Source organism: Limulus polyphemus, unplaced genomic scaffold (genome assembly GCF_000517525.1).
Source record: "Limulus polyphemus unplaced genomic scaffold, Limulus_polyphemus-2.1.2 Scaffold1369, whole genome shotgun sequence".
Lineage (NCBI taxonomy): Eukaryota > Metazoa > Arthropoda > Merostomata > Xiphosura > Limulidae > Limulus > Limulus polyphemus.
The window spans coordinates 134,539-154,924 of NW_013666979.1; the positions used below are offsets into that span (position 1 = coordinate 134,539).

General features: G+C 34.0%; 1 protein-coding gene across 2 annotated transcripts in view; it reads left to right on the forward strand.

Annotated features, from left to right (window-relative positions):
- The first annotated feature begins 3,853 nt into the window (after positions 1–3,853).
- LOC106463289 (protein BANP-like) overlaps positions 3,854–20,386 on the forward strand; it is a 37,416-nt gene continuing 20,883 nt past the window's right edge. Inside the window, exons 1-4 of one of the 2 annotated variants that reach the window (XM_022390740.1) lie at positions 3,854–3,894; positions 9,836–9,894; positions 17,450–17,745; positions 19,502–19,674. In XM_022390740.1, coding sequence (XP_022246448.1) covers positions 9,837–9,894; positions 17,450–17,745; positions 19,502–19,674 — 527 coding nt within the window. In that variant the 5' untranslated portion in view covers positions 3,854–3,894; position 9,836. The other variant, XM_022390741.1, reaches the window with a different exon arrangement.

The following is a 20,386-nucleotide window of genomic DNA, read 5'->3' on the forward strand; positions in this document are numbered from 1 at the left end:
GATTCGAACCCGCGACCCTTCGGTTGCGAGTCGAGCGCCCTAACCACCTGGCCATCCTGGGCCTTTGCAGGCAGTGTGATACCTTAATGAAAAAATGTGCCGAACTGATAAAGATTCCTGTTTGTTTTTTGTCAAGCACAAAGCTACACATTGGGCTATCTTGTTTGTTTCTTGTTAAGCACAAAGTTACACACTAGACTATCTGTGCTGTGCACAAACAAAGGGTATCGAAATCTGTATTTTACTGTTATAAGCCTTCAAACCTACTGCTGAGCCACTGGGGGAGGGGGTTACCGACAAGGATCCTTGTACATCAGAAAAGCGTGTTGGTAATATTAATGAAAACATCCTGCAGAAAAAATAATCATTATTTCTTAGAGGTTCTTAACATATTTTCCATAGGTTTCCTTCCACTTTTTCTTCACAAAACAAGGCTTAAGCCCATCTGTTTGCCACCCCCTTCGCCTCCCTAATTTCAGAAGTCTGAAGTCACCATTGTAGAACGGAGAATGACTGATGTATGTTTTGCAGGATTAAAACCTTAAAAAAATCGATACTTTTCGGTTAAAATATTAGGGAGAAAATCCTCAGTATATTAAAAAAAATTGAAGGAGGAATGTCCCCCCGCCCCCTGTAAATTACCCCTATGACTAACACTAATGAACTTACATGCTAGAAGAATCACTAATCAGGATTGTGCAATCTATTTAGCTAAAAACGTTTTTAATTTATAACAATCAATTACAAACATAAAATGTACATAACTTTATTAGAAAGGCCCCCCCAGTGGCACAGCGGCATGTCTGCGGACTTACAACGCTAGAAACCGGGTTTCGATACTCGTGGTGGGCAGAGCACAGATAGCCCATTGTGTAGCTTTGTGCATAAAGTCAACACAGTATTTTCTACAAATAGGTTGGATGGATGGTTTGTAGTTAAGCGCTAAGCTGGCTATCTGTGCTGTGGTCACCACGGGTATCGAAACCCGGATTTTAGCGTTATAAGCCTTCAGATTTACCGTTGAGCCACTATGCGATGCTACAAGTAGGTAAAGTTACAAAAGTCCAAAGTATATTGAATATTTAGTACTCTGATTACCAAGTGGTATTCTTACTATTAACATTTTTGTCACTTCGTGACGGTGGCTTTTATTTCTAGCTTTTACCTTCTCCGTTTCCATCCACCTTTGAAAGTGCGTTACCTTGACGACTTGCTTGCTTACCCGCATTAATAATGAAAATTGACGATGTAGCTTTCAGGCTTCGATGTCACGTGACCTCGAGTAAAATCAATCCTACTCCATTGCCGGTCAGTGCACCGTGCATAGAATATTTATCACAAATAATATACGTGGGAACTGTTTTTCGTCGTCTCTAATCTGTCTAGGCAGTTTCAAGTTAATTTCATAATTTTATAACATCTCTATTCTATAAAATGTTTAGGAACTGGTAGTGTATGTTTTTCAAGACAGGGAATTTTACCCAACTGTTTCTTTAATCAGTAAGCAATAATTTTCGTATGTAATCGAAAAGTTCTCACTAATTACGAAATTTTATATCGTGTGACGTGATGAAGAACCAGGTAGAATAGCAGTACCAAACGTAAACAGAGAAACCAAATGTGTATTTTTAGCCGCTACATAGCGGCTCATATAATGACTTTTAGCTCATAGCTCCATCATCTCTTGATTAATTTGAGATCTAGTTACAGTTTCGGACTCAGGAAATCAAACCTTTTCGATTGATATATTTGACCACGCCCAAGGTCTCATAGATTAATTTACTCTAATCCTGCCTAAAACAATTTCAATTTGAGGGTAGGCTGGTAGAGATCCTGATGAGTATTAAAATCGTATCGGGTATACGCGCGCCCCACGCTTGGTATTGCTGGCGCACAAAAATATGGCTAAATATAAGAATTTCAAGTGCCGCGACTATTGAGGATTCCCTCTTGTTTCATGAACAAAATTGGCAAAAAGATAGATTGATAAAATGTTTAAATAAGTAAAAGTGATTTTTGTTAATATTTTATCAAGTAAAGTGACTCAAATCGATACGAATATTTAAAGAAGCATAAGATGTTTTTTTGTTTTTTTTTCTTGTTGTTAAAACGATTAAACAAATAAAAAGTTCTCTATTTCAAATTGTTTTGGAAAAAAAAAGTTAGAAAAACCCACCTTAACTCTATAGATAACAATAAAAAAAGTATTTTTTATTTCAGCCAACGTTTAGCCATTGCGGCCTATCGGAGCTAATAGTACAAGAACTTTTCTTGTAATACTAACCGTGATGAAGTCATAATGCGAAACGTTTTTTTTTTATTAGTATTGTTACGTCTCCGTTTGTTAATTGATTTTTTCCGTAACTTGGTTCCGACGAAACTTTAGCGACACAAGTCCTTTCTTAATAAAACTGGTTTATTCTTTCCGAATATAACTTTACGGTACACTTAATTTCAACAATCACGCTAAAACAAACGCTATAACGAACGTGCTCAACTTCAATAATACTCTCTGACTGCAGGAGATAATGTGTGTGTGTGAAGAGAGTGAGTAATTGAGTCACGTTGTCACCCTCTTTTATATACCAGGCTACCCTATATCTAGTAAATGCTAGAGCATTCGCCGAGGTACAGGATAGTTCTAGAAAGCAGAGGGCGTGAGAATAGTCACGTGATCTCGCTGACGCAACAAATGGCTAAAACCTGTTCCTGTTCCACATCAAACAAAATTTTCATTTTTACACCATTTCATGGCCTGGGAGTTAGGGCACTCGACTCGTAATCTGTGGGCTCGAATCCCCATCACCGAAAATACTAGCCCATTCAGCCGTGGGGGTGTTATAATGGGACGGTCAATCCTGCTATTCGTTGGTAAAAGAGTAGTTCGAGAGTTGGAGGTGAGTGTTGTTGACTAGATGCTTTTCATCTAGTATATCACCGCTAAATTAGGGATGGCAAGCGCAGATACCTTCGAGTAGCTTTGTGCAAAATTCAAACCAAACCATTTACACCATTTATATAAATATTTATTAATTGATCGATTAATTACTCGTTTTATGAAATTTCATTCTCAAAATTGTAAATTCTTTACAACACCTGTACACACATGAATACTGTTAAACACCAGTGGAGACATACTAGGTGCGTCCAAATATTTCATTACTTATGTTTAAAATATGTGACATACCACTGTTGCAATTTCGACAAGTTTGGTATGGTATTTCATTCTAATATCTCGTGATAGTTTATTTAAATTAATAGGATTAAGAAATTGCATTTGGTGTTATAGTTTTATTTTTGGTTTAACTTGTCTTTTTTTTTCTCTTTTAATTTTAATGTGTTTCATTTTAACTTACAAGAGGTTCAATTTTTGTTTATTTGTAGTTTAAGCAAAAAGCTACACAATGAGCTGTATATGATCTGCCCACCATGGTTATCGAAACTCGGTTTTTAGGGGGCAAATTAAACTAGTAAAAGAAACTATTTAAGGTTTTTCAAACATATCTTACGAATTCTACATATACACGAAACACACTTGCCCTTCTGTAGTATTCCATTATCTATTGTGTTTTGTTCTGTTTTTGTGTTTAATATAGATTGTTGAATTTGAATATTTGTATCTTGCAACTTTTTTGCATTACAAACTTGGTAGTGTGCAGGGAAAGCAAGCTCCGTAACTCGGTACCTTGAGTCTCTAGTTATTAGGCCCAAACTAACTACTCTGAGAGGTGGGAGTTTGAAAAATACAGAATTGATATATCACAGCTGGTGTTTCGTAAGAATGCTACTCATCGGTAGTTTTTAGCACTTGCGACCTCTACAGGTGATTGCATGAAAGAATAAAAATTCTCGTGTACAGACGAGACCCGACGCCATTATCGCGAAATCGTGAAGGTACGTGACCTCCAAAAATTAATGATTTTAGGCGCCTAACATGAATCATTGAATGGGAAGACTTCAGTTTTGTTGATCTAAATGATATAATAATGGTTTGTTAATTGAGATAGGTTGATTTTAGGAAATATTAGAATTTGTTACTTCATTTTATATCAAGCCTTCTTGCACATTTTTCTTTCTTTTGCAAATGCTTTTGAATTGGCCTTACAACAAACTTGTAATTTGTATTTATGTTGAACTTCTGAAGTTGTAACTTGTAATACTAATAATATTTATATTGTAATTTGTTTTGCTAACTTAAGTTAAGACCAAGAGTAAGACTAAGAGTGCTACTTCTACTAAGTTCTAGTACTACCTTTACCTAATAATAATACTATTAAAGTTATATTAATAGTAATATTATTATAAATACAACGATAATAATAATGGCACGTAAAAAGTAGTACTGGTAGTAAAACTAGTTATTAATATTAGTAATATTACTGTATAACTTATAAGTATATTGTTACTTTCATCTGAAACGTATATTATTATTATATTAAATACAAGTATTATACTGTGATCTATGCTGTGTTAGCCCTACAATTACATTACAAACCATAACTGAGTACTGAAAACCATGTTTCTTTTTTCTTAATTCACTACGAATATAAAATCTAACATAAAAAATACAGCATTGGCATCTCCCCTGCTTATATTGCAAACCAAAATAAAAATTTAAGCAGTATTCCACATCTTTAACAGTTGATAAATGGAAACAAAATGACTGCATTAATTCTGAGCTGGTTAAGAAAAATTGGGATGTATATAAAATGATAAGGCTCCTGGGCCAGATATTATTTCCCCAAGGGTTTTGAAGGAGGTTAAAGATTGGATATGTGAGCCACTTACTACTATTTTTGTCAGTCCTTGAATAGTGAGCAGGTACCAGGGGACTGTAAGTTAGCTAATGTAACTCCTCTTTTCAAGGGAGGTGATAAATATTGTCCCAGTAGCTATAGACCCATTAATCTTACATCACTTGTGGGAAAAATTTTGGAACGTCTTTTAAAAGATGCTTTGCAAAGTCATTTAACAAAGTTTAGAATTTTATTGGATAGTCAACATGGTTTCACTAAAGGAAAATTTTGACTTACAAATCTTTTAAGAGTCTTTGAAAGGTTACTAGTTATGTAGAAGAGGGTAAGGGTGCAGATTTGGTGTATCTGGATTTTCAGAAAGCATTTAACAAGGTGCCACATAAAAGGCTTGTAAAATAATTAGCTTTATAGCTATGGAGGATAAGTTAGCAAATTGGATAGAAGAGTGGCTGGATGGAAGAAAACAAAGAGTTGTTACAAATGGAGTTCAGTCAAACTGGATTAATGTTGGAAGTGGGGTACGTCAGGGCTCAGTCTTAGGACCTTTGCTCTTTTTGATTTACATCAATGACAGATGAAGGGATAGTCAATAAATTACTTAAATTTGCAGATGATATTAAAATCTTAGGTGTTGCTTCTGATTTACAAAAGGCTTTAGATCATTTAGTGAGTTGGACAAATAAATGACAGATGAGTTATAATTATAATAAATGCAAGATAATGCATGTGGGTTATCATAATTTGAATTATAAGCATAATTTGGATAGAAATAACCTTAATAGTGTTATGAAGGAAGGGGGTCTTGGTGTAATAGTTGATCAGTCTCTAAAGCCATCCAAGAAGTGTGCTGTTGCTAGTGGTAGGGCAAATAGGATTTTAGGTTGTATCTACAGAAATATTGAATACAAGTCTAAAGAGGTTTTACTTTCATGGCATAGGTCACGGGTTAGGCCACATCTGAAATATTGTGTTCAGTCTTGGACTTCTTACCTTAGGAAAGACATTGAATTGTTGGAAAGGGTTACTAGAATGGTGAATGGGATGGAGGGGTTGTCGTGTGACAAGAGGCTGAAATCTATCAAATTGTTTTCTTTTTAGAAAGTAGAAAAGTTAGGGGGGATCAGATTGAGGTGATTAAGATTGTAAAGGGAATTGATAGTGTTGATATTTCATTTTGTTTTTCATATTTAACCATGAGAATAGTAGGGACAGAAATATAAATTTTGTCAAGGTAGGAGTCATCTTCAGCTAAAATGGTTTCACTTTTGTAACAGGGTGGTTGATCTTTTGATTGGGTTGCCTTTGGATGTTGCAGAGGCAGTAAATTAAAGTGAGTTTCAGAAAAAGCTTGTTAAATATTTGAATGATAAGGGCTGGCTTTAAGATTTATTTTTATTTTTTTAAATTTAGTTTAGAGGATGGAACAGCCAAGATGGACCAATATGTCTCATGTTGTCCCAGAACATTATGTTGTTATTTTGAATGAAATATGTGTGTTTTGGCTATATATTTATATGAAGGGCTCAAGTATGTTTTGACTTCAAAAATGCTCAAACTACCTTTTATTTTGAAATTAAATATTTCATTTGCGGCCCTGATGTTAGACATTACCATAATCATATGCCCGGCTTATTAAACATGAATAAATATAAAATGTTTTGCATACCATATTTAATATTAAAAGGAACTATTTTAACACATACTTTTTTAGCAAAAACAAATACTTGAACCTTTTGTTTAATTATAAAGTTAAAATATCTTGAACAGATCATATATCAGTGCTATAAATAATTGATAAGTATCATGGTGAATGGTAAAGCATAAATGTTGGTTCTTACGCTGCTTGTAGGGTTATTAGTATTGTAAATAGTTGATACTATTCAGGAACTTTTGTGATAATAAGTAACTTATAGCGTCATATTGAGTGTCAGTACTGATTATTAAATATTACTACATACAACAGTTCTTGAGTTGAAATTTTTTATAGATTAATTGAACTTGTTTTAGACCATTTTTCAAGAAGTATAAGAACTTTTGTTCATCATTATACACTGAAAGTATATTTTTATGGGTGAGAACAAGCAGTAAAAGCTGATTCAGTGGTTATCTGTTAATTTGTATTAGTAGTTAGGAAGGATGCATAAAATATGTCTATTATTAACTGTTGCCTGGCTTGGTCCACCTTCCCCAAAGGACAAAATTGTAACTGAATTTAAAAACAACTTCTAGGTTTGTTTATTTTATTCTCTGAATGACAACTTTTTCAATTGCAAATTTTGATTTTGTGTAAATTTCGGTGCACTCTGAACCAAAATATTAGTGTTAGAGTTTTTTCTGAATATTTTAGCCACAGCATAGCGGTTGATAGAGTGGCTCAGAGTTTTTCAAGTACAAACTTTTAGCTTATAGCTCCATCATCTCATGACAGATTTGAGATCTAATTACAGTTTTGGACTCAGAAGGTCAAATCCTTTCAAATTATATATTTGACCATGCTCAAAGTCTTTAGATTAATTTACTCTAATTCTGCCTAAAAGAATTTCAGATTGAGGGTAGGCTGGTAGAGATCCTAATGAGGTATAAAATCAGGTATACACGTGCCCCCCATGCTATAGCTAATAAAAAGGTAAAAAATATCTCGTAGATTAATTTACTCTAATCCTGTCTAAAGTAATTTCAAGTGCCAAGGCTATTGAGTGTTCCCTCTTCTTTCGTAACCCTCTTAGTATGAAAGTTGAAACAGTTTTGGACAAAATATCATAAAAAATGACAAAGCAGCTCAAATAAGTCCCAGTACTAGTACTGCCAGAACTTCACCCCTGGTTTTCTGCACATTATATTTACATATATATCATGAATTGACGAAGATCTGTGGTTGATGCATAGATCAAAGGGCAAATATTATAAATAGGTCATTTATTTATTGAGCAAATTTAGAGACCCATTTAGTGAATAACTCTTAGTCAGTATGAGTCAAACTCAAAGACGTTTGGAAATTGCATCTGAGAATAAGGTTAGCGTCTAAAATTATAATGTCTATCAATGTGGGTTTATTAACTAACCTCCTATGAGGTACTTTATCAAAAGCTTTTCCAAAATCAAAGTATACCAAGTGTATCTTTTCCATTGTCATGATAATAAGTAACATCCTTAAAAGCTAACAGATAAGTAAATCAGGATTTCCCTTTAATGAATCCATCTTGATTTTCTTGTATGATATATTTAACTAAATAATTTTCCAAAGGTTCTTTTATCAGACTAGAATTTTCCCACTACAGAAGTAAGAATGACTAATTAGCCTGAAGAAATTTTTATTACATCCTTTAAAAATAGGAATAACAGAAGCAAGCTTCCAATCCTTAGGCACCCCCATACTGTAGATTAATATACAAAAAAGTGAAAGAGAGTACTTGTATATCATCTTTAAAAATAAAACACCAGAATCAGATAAGGTTTTCTCCGTGGTTTCAAAAAAGATTCAATCTGTTTTTCTAATTATCACAATTCAGACCAATTCCAATATTTCCCTTATAATGCTTAAGGTAAAGAAAGTATTACTACTATCTTGTCTTATAAAAGAAAAACAGAAAAAAAAACATTTAAAAGCTTTATCATTATCCTTTAACGGTCTAATCCTTGCTGTTAATTTTAACATTATCAGCCATCTGTTTCTCATAAGCCTTTTTTATTTCTTAATTTCTTTTTTTAACCAAAACTCCAGCTTTCCTATAGTTCTGTAAATCTTCCAAGATCTGTCAGTTTAAACCTATTGCATTTACTTTCACCTTTATGGCTTTAGTAAGCCAGTTAGGTCTTGATCATTCCTGTTTTCCTTTTTCTCTTTATAGGAAAATGCTTACATTGAATTAAAAACAGCATTTTTAAAATGTACCAAGTTTGTCTTGCATTACGTCTTACTTCAATATCACTGTTCTTGTTTCGTGGATTCAGAACTGGCTTTCTGAAAACTAGGAATTTGTGCAACAAAAAATCAAAATAATTTTGAAATTATCATTATTCCAAAAGTATTCCCCTAATCCAACTCTTGTAGACATATCCTTATTATTGGTTAACATTTAATATAAAGTTGCATCCCCCCTGGTTGACTCTCTATATGTATAGAATGCTATCATGGATAAAAAAAAACTCTTCCTTACTATTCGATTCCATACACTCTTAATAAATGAGTATAAAATTAAAGTATTTCATAATTATTGCATCAGTATTGTTTAGTAACAACTCTGATTTCATATATACAATTTATAAATGATTTTGTCTCTCTGATCAGGTTTTCTATAACAATTGCTAGTTAAGAACTTTCTACCTTTGAAACCCCTTATTGTAACCCACATAGATTCAACCTCTTGACTACCATTTTTTATGTCTTAATTTCCAATAGGCTGTAGGTTAACTCTTGTATAAAGAACTATCCCACCACCTCTTTTAAGAAGTTTATCACTTATAACCTGAAATTTCATAAGAAACAAGGTGTCAAAAGATTATTTGAACTTTTCTAGATAATCCTTCACCCATCAAACATCAAAACTGAATAAAAGGTAAATTTTTACATTCAAATACCTATCAAAAAAAAAGAGCAACTGTTCAAGTTCATTTAGCTATCGAAAGAGAAGATTTAAAAAGTTCAAACTAATTTCACAAACTATGTCATAAGGCAAGCCATTCCACATGTTTATATAGGTTATCAGACCTTAATATTAACTCTAAATTTCAAGTTCGTACTTCTAACATTTTCGTTTTGCCATTTATGAAAAGTCTGTCCATGCTCCTAGTAATTTTGAATGCTTGAATCAAGTTACTTCTAATTCTTTTCTTCAGAGAAAAATTCATATCTTTTAAATACTCTTCTAAGCTTAAGTTTCTAAAACCTATATCATCCTAAATGTATGTGCAATCTTTCCAAACTACTTGTATCAACTGTAATATTTGAGACTTTGAAGTCCAATATAAATTGAATGTTGTATATTTTTGATACATGGAGCTCTATATTTGCTATACCCTTTATTAAAGCCTATTTTCATTTATATTGACTTTAGTTTTGTTTCTTTTGGTTGCTTTAGAATGTCTGGCGAACAGGATGTAATTGTCAGAGAATGTAAGAGAGTAGAGTCTTATAGTGGTAAGTATTCACATTTTTGTGAATTTCATACTGAAGATGAATTACATTGTTTGTTTTTATGTGGTGATAAAAGTTCCTTTCATTTCTTTGTTACTGGTTACTTGTTGATATTAATAGAAATGCTATGTGTTAGGAATTTTAATATTGGGTGTTATGATGAAAAAAAGTTTGCTTTTTCTAGTGTGTGAGAACAGTTGCATTCTAATTTTTCTCTAACAAATGGTTTTCATACATACTTGTCCCTACAACTGCATTAAAGATTCTTAAATTCTAAATCTTGATCATGCTGTTTGTATGAATAATTGTATGTGACTTTGAAATGTGAGAATACTGTCAACTGATCTCAAAATTATAATTATTTTAAAAACTTGCTGTACTATATCTGATAAGCTGTAGCTACAGTTTCATCAGGAATGTAGAAAGGTGAATATCAGTTAATAGCAAACACAAAATTGTATAACATCATTTAAGAGCATTTCTTTATTTAAGATATGTCATAACTACACACATAAGGTAAAGAAAGAATCTTAGAATCACATAAATATCCCATGTTTAGGGTTAGGCTAAGGTTTTAGTGCAGTATCCCACAATCCTTAAATACCTTATATCAACAAATCTACATAAACTAATTCAAGGGAGGGAAACTATGACTCATACCAAGTTTTTGTACTATGTAACCATTGTCTGAATTAGAAGATTAATGCAAGTTTACAACCCTCAAACCTCTGATTTACAAAGGTTATGCTAACTATATGCAGAACACGTAAAAAAAATTAAAATTATCTGAATAAATATAGTATTTACGAAAAGAGTTCACATATGAAAATCTTGGAAAGTCATGGAATTTTATAAGAAAAACAAAATCAGTACTATAAATCCTGGAAAAAATCAGTTATTTTTATCAGGAGGTCCTGATAAAGTCATTGAAAGCCTATTCCCATTCCTTCCACATCCTGTCTTTCAGAAATTTCCAATAGCTCTCGTTAACATTTAATACTATATTATTTATAACTAATATTATTATAAAAGTAACTAAAATATAAAAATTTTAAACATTTTAGGTTAGATTAGGTAAAATAAATAATAATAATAATAAATTTTCATGAGGTATGCTCATGAACAACTTACAAGTAGCTCATGCATTACATAATTTGATAGGTTAATGTGAGCTACATGTTTGCCAACTGATTTATAACTTATATGGTGCAAATAGACATGGTTCAAAGGACAGTAAAACAATAAAATTTAAGTATAATCAGATATATACTGTTACAAGTTTAAAGTTGTTTAGGATAAATGTAGTTTCTAGTTACAATTTGAAGTCAGTATAGAAAGAGAAAGGGTATTTTAGATTTATTTGAATTTCTGGTCAAATTGAACAACCTCGTATAGAGTTAGGGTAGAGAAAATGAAAGATAAAATATAAAGTTTTACAGAGAAAAAACAAACTTATTTAGGATGTTTTAGGTATTACAGAAATGAAATTTGATATTTTTCAGATGAAGAAAGTATTTTCAATCTTAAAATCAGAATCATTCTACATTCAGAGTAGTCAACAATTTGACTCCATGTATTCATGGAGAAATTTTTAGTGAAAATACTTCATTAAAAATTCTGATCTTTTGTCTACGGATGATTCTTGATGATTACTGGACGGTTATGAAATTTTGTGAAGGTATATAAAACGTATTAGAAGTTATAGTATAGAAACTATAAAGGTCAATTTGGTGTCCCAAACTCAGCTGATTCAACCAAGTTCATAGCAAGAAAGTTAATCTGAATGTAAAGAGCTTTTTTATTCTGGCTTGACACATATCAGGTGTCAGAAACAATAATACTTAATGATTCCTACCGTTATATGACACATTATATTAAATGATCACAAAACCAGATCAAGATAGACCTGTATGAACGACACTTAGATGCTTTGTTCTTATTGGCTGGCCATATAGCAGATGTTTTGGACACAAACACAGTTTTTGTATTTTTTGTAAAAGAGTTTTAGTGCTTATTACAATTCAAAAGACTATTTGTTTAAGTTACTATTTATCAAAATAAAGACTACATTTTAAAAATTGTATATTCTGAGATTATACCTCACCTCCTGACACAGAATAGCTTCATTTCTTGTGCGTCTGACTATGAGATTTGCATGTCAATAGCTTTGAGCTAACTCCCACCTAAAATCATGTGTTTAACATGAACTGCACTAGTGCATTATGACATTATCATGTGGTGATATCCTTCAACCAATAGGAGGGTGACAATCTCTATATGCAATAACTACCATTAACGCTATCATTTCCACCAGTACATTTACAGTAATGGAAAAACTCTTCCATGGATGATAAAAAGTTAAGCACTTGTGCTCAAAAAAACTTCATTCTTTTCCTTGACATTGTTTACAATGAATATTTTTAAACTTTTTACTTAATTACCTGAGATTTGTGGTATCTTACAAAACTTAAAGTTTGTTAATATTCACCTGGTTTCTTTTATTACTACTGAATATGTAAATGGAAAGTAATTATTTTTTCCTACTTACCCATTATGAATTGTCAAGTGATGGTAATTTCTGCTTTGTTCTATGTTAGTGACATTATTCCTAGCATGGAATCTGTGTCAATAGAGGCTACTGGGGACTCGTTGTTTGTGATGGACGTGTTTCAGCCATTGTTCCAGGAACACTGGGCCTCCCCTTGTCATCCATATGGCCGACAATACTCTCCCCATATTGAACATAATCAGGAAGATGATGATTTGGTAGGCTATTCCCCCACCAGGGTTTGTTTTTGGTACAGCTTTACCTGTTATGGAACGTCCTCACTCTTCAAATATCTTCCTTGACATGGTTTCATAGGTATTGTCTCTTCTTTCTCTTTGTCTTTTGCTTCCTTCAGTGTTTTCATATGTGATACCCATACTCCAAACTACTTTTTTTCCCTTCTGCACGTAATATTAGGATCCACACTGGCTGATTTCTTATTCTACTGGACACTCGTATTAATGCGCCTCGTCCTTCTAGTCTGCTTGACTATTTTGTTCCGATTTTCAGATGCTGTTCATTTACATTCCTCAATTCCAAGTCTTTAATATATCTTTTATCTGCTTGGAGGTGGACCCATTAACTTCTATTCTCCTTTCTTGTGCCCAATTTTACCACTTTTGTCTCTTTTTTTTTTCACTATCCTCATGTTTTGCATCTTACCACTTCCCCTTATGTCTGAGTCACTTCTGAGTGCTTTGGAGGAGTTCTCTTCTTTTCACCACATTCACTCACACTACTTCTACTCCTTCCCTCCTTATTAGTTTCCTCTGCTGTTAGGACGGGATACTCTCCTAACTAATGTACATCTCTCTCACACTTTTATATGTGTTCTTTATTGGGCCTCGTTTCTTAGTCCAGGAGTTTTTTGTGGTGTTCCTGACTCAATGAGAACCCAGACTGTTGGGACCCAGCATTAGTCCTCATTGTTTACAACAGTTTCTAATCTTTCTCTACTTTGCATTTCTGTTCCTTTTCTTTGGCTTTCTGAAATTGTCTCTCACTTTCCCATCCTTCCACTGACCATTCTCAGGGTTGTCATTTTTTGTTGGTGACTACCCTATCAGATCTAACCCTGCGGTCTCCAATTTTGTCTGATGGATGGCTTATTCAGATTATCACCTGCAGCCTATTTCTTCTCTTTTTCCCCCACCCTTTTTTTCCTCCTCCCTCCATTTTCCTTTATGTTCATTGGCTTGTAGATGTAGTCTCTTGCCCAAGAAAGCCATCCTAAAAGTATTTATCCCTATACCTGGTTAATGCTCTCATCTTTCAGTTCTGTGTTCTTTCTTCTTTAGCTTTGCATCTGCTTCTTCTATCTTTACAGGAATCATGGGAGCATTTGCTCTCCTTATTTTTGGGTTGGGGCTGAGTTTCCATTTTACTTCAAACAATTGCTTCTCTTTTCTCCCTCTTGTACCACTCATTCATTATGGTTGTGGATGTTACATATCCAGTTGGACCTTTCTTGGGATCCGTTGTCCCTGATTTTGCACCTCCCTTCCCCTCTTCTCAACTTTTTATCTTCATGGCTCGACTGTGCAAACTCTGCAGTAGACATCCCCTTGTCATAGCCGATCAGAACTCTCTCTCCTTATTGATGCTTCTCTGTTAGGCTGGGGGATGCCTCTTTGAACAACTACATAACTCTGAGTATGTAGGCACCAGGGGAACATTCAATCTACTTCTATTTCCTTGCCCCTCTCATCAGACATTTTCCCATTTCTTCTATCTTCTTGTGGATTGATTGGTCATGATCCACTCCCACAATTCCATGATCATTTTTTGTCAATCGTCAAGGGGGGCTACCTGTTCCTAAACTCTTTGCTTCTGTGCTGTGGACCTGCTATTTTGGGCTTATTCCCATTGGATTCATCTCATGGCTAATCATATGCCTGGGGCCCTGAACTTTGTAAGTGTTTGCCCCTCTCAGCCAAACAACGTCAAGGTTCTAACCACACAGTGGTCTCTCAACCTTCAGGTTTTCTTGTTAGGGCATACCTCTTATAAATAAATGCCTTCACCACTCTCAGCACCATACCTTCCCTCTTCTGGTCTCCAGTTCCTTATCTGTTAGCCAATGTTTATAGCTTTGACTGTTCTCACCTTTTTCTGTATGCCTATCCTCCTTGTCTCCTTGCTTCCATTCTTGACAATCCTTTTTGTGTCCTGTAGGTGGTATCTCTTTGATCAGTATAGCCCTTATTTCCTCTTCTCCATTAATTGATGTCCAAGCCTCCTATTTCCCCTTCCTCATTCCAATTCTCTTGCTCCTATCATGTTTCTTTATCTCTTCTACTGAAGTGTTGGGTTCTTTGACATTGGTTTCTCTACTTCTCCTTTATTCCAGGCCATCCTACCATGGCGTATCTTTTTTTGGCCTTTGTCATATGGTGTGGACCTGGATTGCTTGTTCCCCTATTACTGCATTGTAGGTTGCTTTATCTTCTATATTTTAATCTTCCTCACTGTTTGTTTTTTCATCTCCTGTCCTCTCCACTTTGTTCTGATCCTTTCTTCTTCATGACCCTCTCATCCTACTTACATGCTTGACTGGGACTTTGATGTGGTTTTACATGCTCTTCCACAGGCATCATTTGAGCTTTCATGTTTATTATTATATCTTTCTCTGGAAATATATTTTCTTCTCCTTCTCGTCAATGGCCACTATTGTTCGCATGTATATGCTATCCATGCTTCCTGCACACTTTCTTCATATTTACTTCCTGCTTTATCCCAACCAGACCTTTCTTCCTATTGTTCTTTCACATTTTGTCAAAACATCAGATTCTTCAACTGTCTCACTTTCTTGAATCTTGTTTTCACTGATCCTTGGACAAGATCCTTCAGTCTAGCATGTGGATGAACCCACACACATCTGTCTCCCTTTATCTTCATCATCTGGCTGTTTTGTCTCTTGCAGGATTTTGACTTCCTCTAGTGAGGGTTCTTCCATATCACTACATGCCATATTTAAGAAGGATATATAAATATTTCTTTTAAGTGTCATTTTGAATCATAACAGGTGGATAGTGTTGTCTCCCACAGTGTGCTTTTCCTCCAAATCTACATAAGGCCAGGTGTAATGGAAAGTGCTCAACCCATCTGCCCTGGCTCTGGCAGTGGCCACTGTTGAGATTGGGTATTCCACAAGATCACTAGAGCTATCCTTGTGGTAATCATACTATTCAATTGCCCAATCCTGAATGTACCATTCCATGGACTATAATGAGAAAAGCCAACAACAGGGAAAGAGTCTGCACACTTTTTTGGCAAGTTCTTGCCAGCTTTTAAAAATAGGGTTTCACAGTCACCCATTGCACTCTCTCCAGACCTTTTAGGCAGATGTCTTATATAGATCTGGGTACTTCTCATGTCTTCCCAATGTGAATTCTCCCCCCCCCCTTCTTTAAGTTGAGCATGAGAGATCCTTGCCCCTTACCAGTTCCTAGCTGCTGGAGTGGTGGACCTTAAAAGAGTTCCTCACCATTGTGCACAGAACCAGTGTGAAGTAAGATGGTGGTGACACTATCTGTGTAATGCAGGTCACCCCTCAAAGAGCTTATGTACTCTCCTCCTGCAGCAAGAGACTATCCATTTGAGACAAGGTGAGCACACACCATTTGGTCTGATTTCAACTTAACCACACTACACTTCTTAGGTTGTCGACTGCTTGTGTGCAGGAGCTTGGTTAGTCATGATCTAATTCCTCCCATCCCTATGCAACTTCAGGCACTTTTTCCTTTCCCTCAGTTTCCTTCTGGATGAAAAGTATATTCTGGTTTAGACAAGATGCAGCCTCCCACATGTGTGCCCCCGTGGAGACTCTGCCACTTGTGTCACACTCCATAGGCTTTCCCTTTGGGAGCTTTCTGAAGAGAGCTCATCTAAGTTTAATTTTTTGCACCAGCCTCACCACCACTTCAGTGTGAGAATCTGGCTATTCTGTGTGAAAAGGTTAGGTATCATCTTTGAAGTTAACATTTTCCTTACATGAAAATGTATTTCTGATAGATACCTTCCCACCCATTCTCCCCACTTCTGGTGCATTTTCTTCTTAACTTAAGGAGAGTTACTACACAGGGAAGTTGTGTTGCCCTCCTATTAGTGGAGGGCTACCATTGCATGATGATATCATCATACACTAGCACAATTCATGATAAACACGTGATTTTTAAGTGGGAGTTAGTTTAAGGCTCGTGGCATGAAAATCTCATAAACAGATGTGTAAATAAACAAGAAGGAATCCTCAATAGCCACAGCACTTAATTCTTTTTGGCAAGATTAGAGTAAATTAATCTGTGAGACATTTTTCTCTTTTTATTAGCTATGCTTATGTGCATCAGCAATAAAAACCATGGGATGTATGTATACCCGATTCGATTTTATTACTTATCAAGATCTCCACCAGCATACCATAAAATTTAAATTCTTTTATGCAGGATTAGAATAAATTAATCTATGAGACTTTGGACATGGTCAAATACATCAATCGAAAGGATTTGACTTCCTGAGTGTAAAACTATAATTAGATCTCAAATTGGTCAAGATATGACAGAGCTATGAGCTTAAAGTTTGTACTTGAAAAACTCTGAGCCATTCTAAGAGTCGTGGCTAAAGATCTATTCTGTGTGAAAAGGTATCTATCAGAAATACATTTTCAGGTGAGGAAAATGTTAACTTCAACATTTGTGCTGACATTCTATCTCAGAAAATTTATGATAACATCAAAATGAGTAAAAATGGTGCTTAATACACTTCTCCAACATCTATGGTGCTCCAATATATGTATATATAATATGCATTATTTTGGACTTTTGTCAAATTTCTCAAATTAATGCTTGCCACAATTATTACCCAAAGAAAAGAGTCCATGCTGTAATTCGTTAAAAGCTGAATAACTTGCTGGTTAAGTAACAACATTCTTCAAAAGAGCTAATTTTAGTATTAATAAAGCTTATTTTGAATATGAGAAAATAAGATTTGCCTTTTCTCTGTTTATTTTTTAAGCAAACTGTACCGAAGAATCAGTTTCTTCATCCAATGTGTTATTTACAAACCAACAAGAAACCAATTCTAGCACCCATCAAGCTCTTCAAGTCTTTACCATTGATAAGAATTTCCTTGTGTCTCAGTTGGAAAATGGAGAACTTTGCGCAGCTGATGGAACAATTTTAAGGCTTCATGGTCCTCTACAAATTGATGAAGCAATTGCCATTGATCAAGACCACTTGGAAGGTCATGAACCTAGTCACATTCAGCAGACCAGCTTTGTACTGGATGCAGAGACGACAGACTCTGTACAGGTATGCACCTTATCTGGTTAGATAAAATTGGGAGAAAAAATTTGTGATTGTCAGTAGAAACGGAATGCTTATTTTTTTCTCTTTTTGTTTTGAAATGTAGGTAGTATTCATCCCTGTGTTCGGACAAAGTTACGACTGTGAAAATTAAGGTTTAAATTTTGAAAGTTAGCAAAATATTGAAAAACCAATAGGCTTGAAAATTATTATAACAAATTAACTGAATTTTTTTTTTATTATTATTTATTTGCATTCCTCTTAACTAATCAGTTGTGTCAGGAAATCAGAGATGTGTAAAAAATAGCATTTAACATCTGTCTTTTGTCTCCCACACGTTGCTGAACTTATTATTTAGACTGGCTTATGAGATATAAAAGATTCTGTGAAATTCTATTTATATATACAGTGTAATACTTTAAAAGTTATGGTTTAATTACTGAAATATTGGAGAACCAGTAGATCTTAAAAGTGTTATAAAAACAAGCTAATTACAGATTTTTTTTGTTGGTTTTTTCAATTTTTCTCTAAATTTGTCCATTGCGGCTCTAAAATATTGATTATCACTAGAAGTTTAAAACTTTTTTTTTAGATCAAGTAAGACTACTTTTTCTGTATACTTTAACATACAATTATGCATTGAGATGTAAGCAGTCACTAATCATCTGTTAAGACAGGAAGTATTGACAAAAATGTTGCTTCTTAGGAGAAGGTTTCACAATTCCTTCAAACAGAAGTGTCAACCATTTCTATTTTGGTGGAATTACTCTAGTTTTTAGCTCCAAGTTATGCTATTAAAGTCGTACCTTTTAAATTCAACTTTATTCACAAACAAGTGCGTTTGTGTGGCATAACTAACACAATCTGCTCAATGCTCAACAAAACCATTGAGATTGTAGTCATTTAAGTGTTTGTATTTCTGCATCTGTATTTAAACCAGACTCAAAGGTTTTCATAATACTGAATATCAGCCAATCAGAAATCATATTGGTAGTTAGTCAATTCAAAATTGGAACAGCTGTATTATTTTCATCAGAATGATGCCAAAATAATAGCCAGCTAACCAAAAATGTTTATCTGAAAAACATGGGAAAGAGTTGCATATTGGCACACCACCCTCACAACAAAAAAATAGACAAAAGAATCTCAGGTAGGTTTACTACTTAAAATGATACTTGTAAAGTAAAGTAAGGGTCAAAATAAGAAGAAAAAATCAATCACAATTATATCAGAAGAATAGATTGTGACTCAGTGCAAAACCTCAAAATACCATGAAAACAAAGAAACAAAACTATAAAAGGACAAATGTCAGGGGACCTTAATTCCTAAGCATTGCCCATAAAGTAAGCTAAAAAATCAAACAAACAAATATGTTAATAGTAAAAGATAGAGTCCCAATACAGAACTTTTGCAAAGCATAGGTGTTACTGAAAATTATATGTGGATATACTACAGAATATTCATGCATTAATTATCCAAAATAAGTGGATTTCAGTATCACTTATAGCAAGAAAATGACTCCAGAAATTAATTCAATTAACCCCATTTTTTTACTTAGATTCTGATTTTTTTTTAGGTTGGCACTTTTATGTTACATGAATTAGCGATGGCATCTCTGCTTCATAGTTGGAACAACCATATATGTTAAAACTCAGTGTTGTGTGTAGTAGGCAAACTATTAACCACCAGTTTTTTGTTTATTTCATTATATGTGTAAATGTGAAATACAGTTAAATTAAAACTTGATTTCTGTATTACACAGGCAGTATTGGCTTCTGTGCAGCAAGCATTACTGCATCGTTTGGATCAACTAGAAAAGAAAGTTAATGATGTTGATGTTTGGTGTGAATCTCTCTCGAGAAGAGTTGACAATGTTATTGCTTCTGTAAAGGTGTCTGGACCATTAAACAGAGTGGCTATAGCACGCAAGAACAAGTAAATTTTCTTGATATGTTTCCTAAATGTGTTAAAGTATCTTCTTTTTGCAACAGAATTTTCAAAAATTTTAAGTTTTATTTGTATGTGTAATTTATTATTCAGAAGTTAATATATTGGAAAAATTACAGTTAGAAATAAATCCACATTTTACTGGTTAATGTGGGTGGTGGTGGAAACTCATTGATTTTACAGTAAGCAAATAAACATGGTTTGAATTTGTAAAATAAACAAAACTTTAATGGAACATATGAATATGTATATACATTCTACAAATCCTCAAAATCTTAAATCACTTCTAATTTCTTGAGGTTGGAGATTATAAATCTTCCTTCGTAATATATAAAACAAGTTTTGTTTTAACTTTGTTAGAAATATCAATTCTGTAATCCAAACACATCAGTAAATGAAACATTGACTTATGTATATAGATGTGTACAGATGTTGGAACTTTGTGAACCATGTCAATCTTGTCTAAATTTGTTACTATGTTAGAGAAAAGTAGAGGTACTAACAAAGATGATTTTTGTACTGGCCAACAGTGTACCTGGGCTACTTTATTTTAGGATTTTGTCTGAGCAGGGGAAAGAGAAAAACCCTAAAATAAGGCATATCTTATATATATATATATATATATATATATATATATATACACACACACACACACACACACGTAGTAGTGTCGCGTACTACTAACTAACCTAATTAAGTT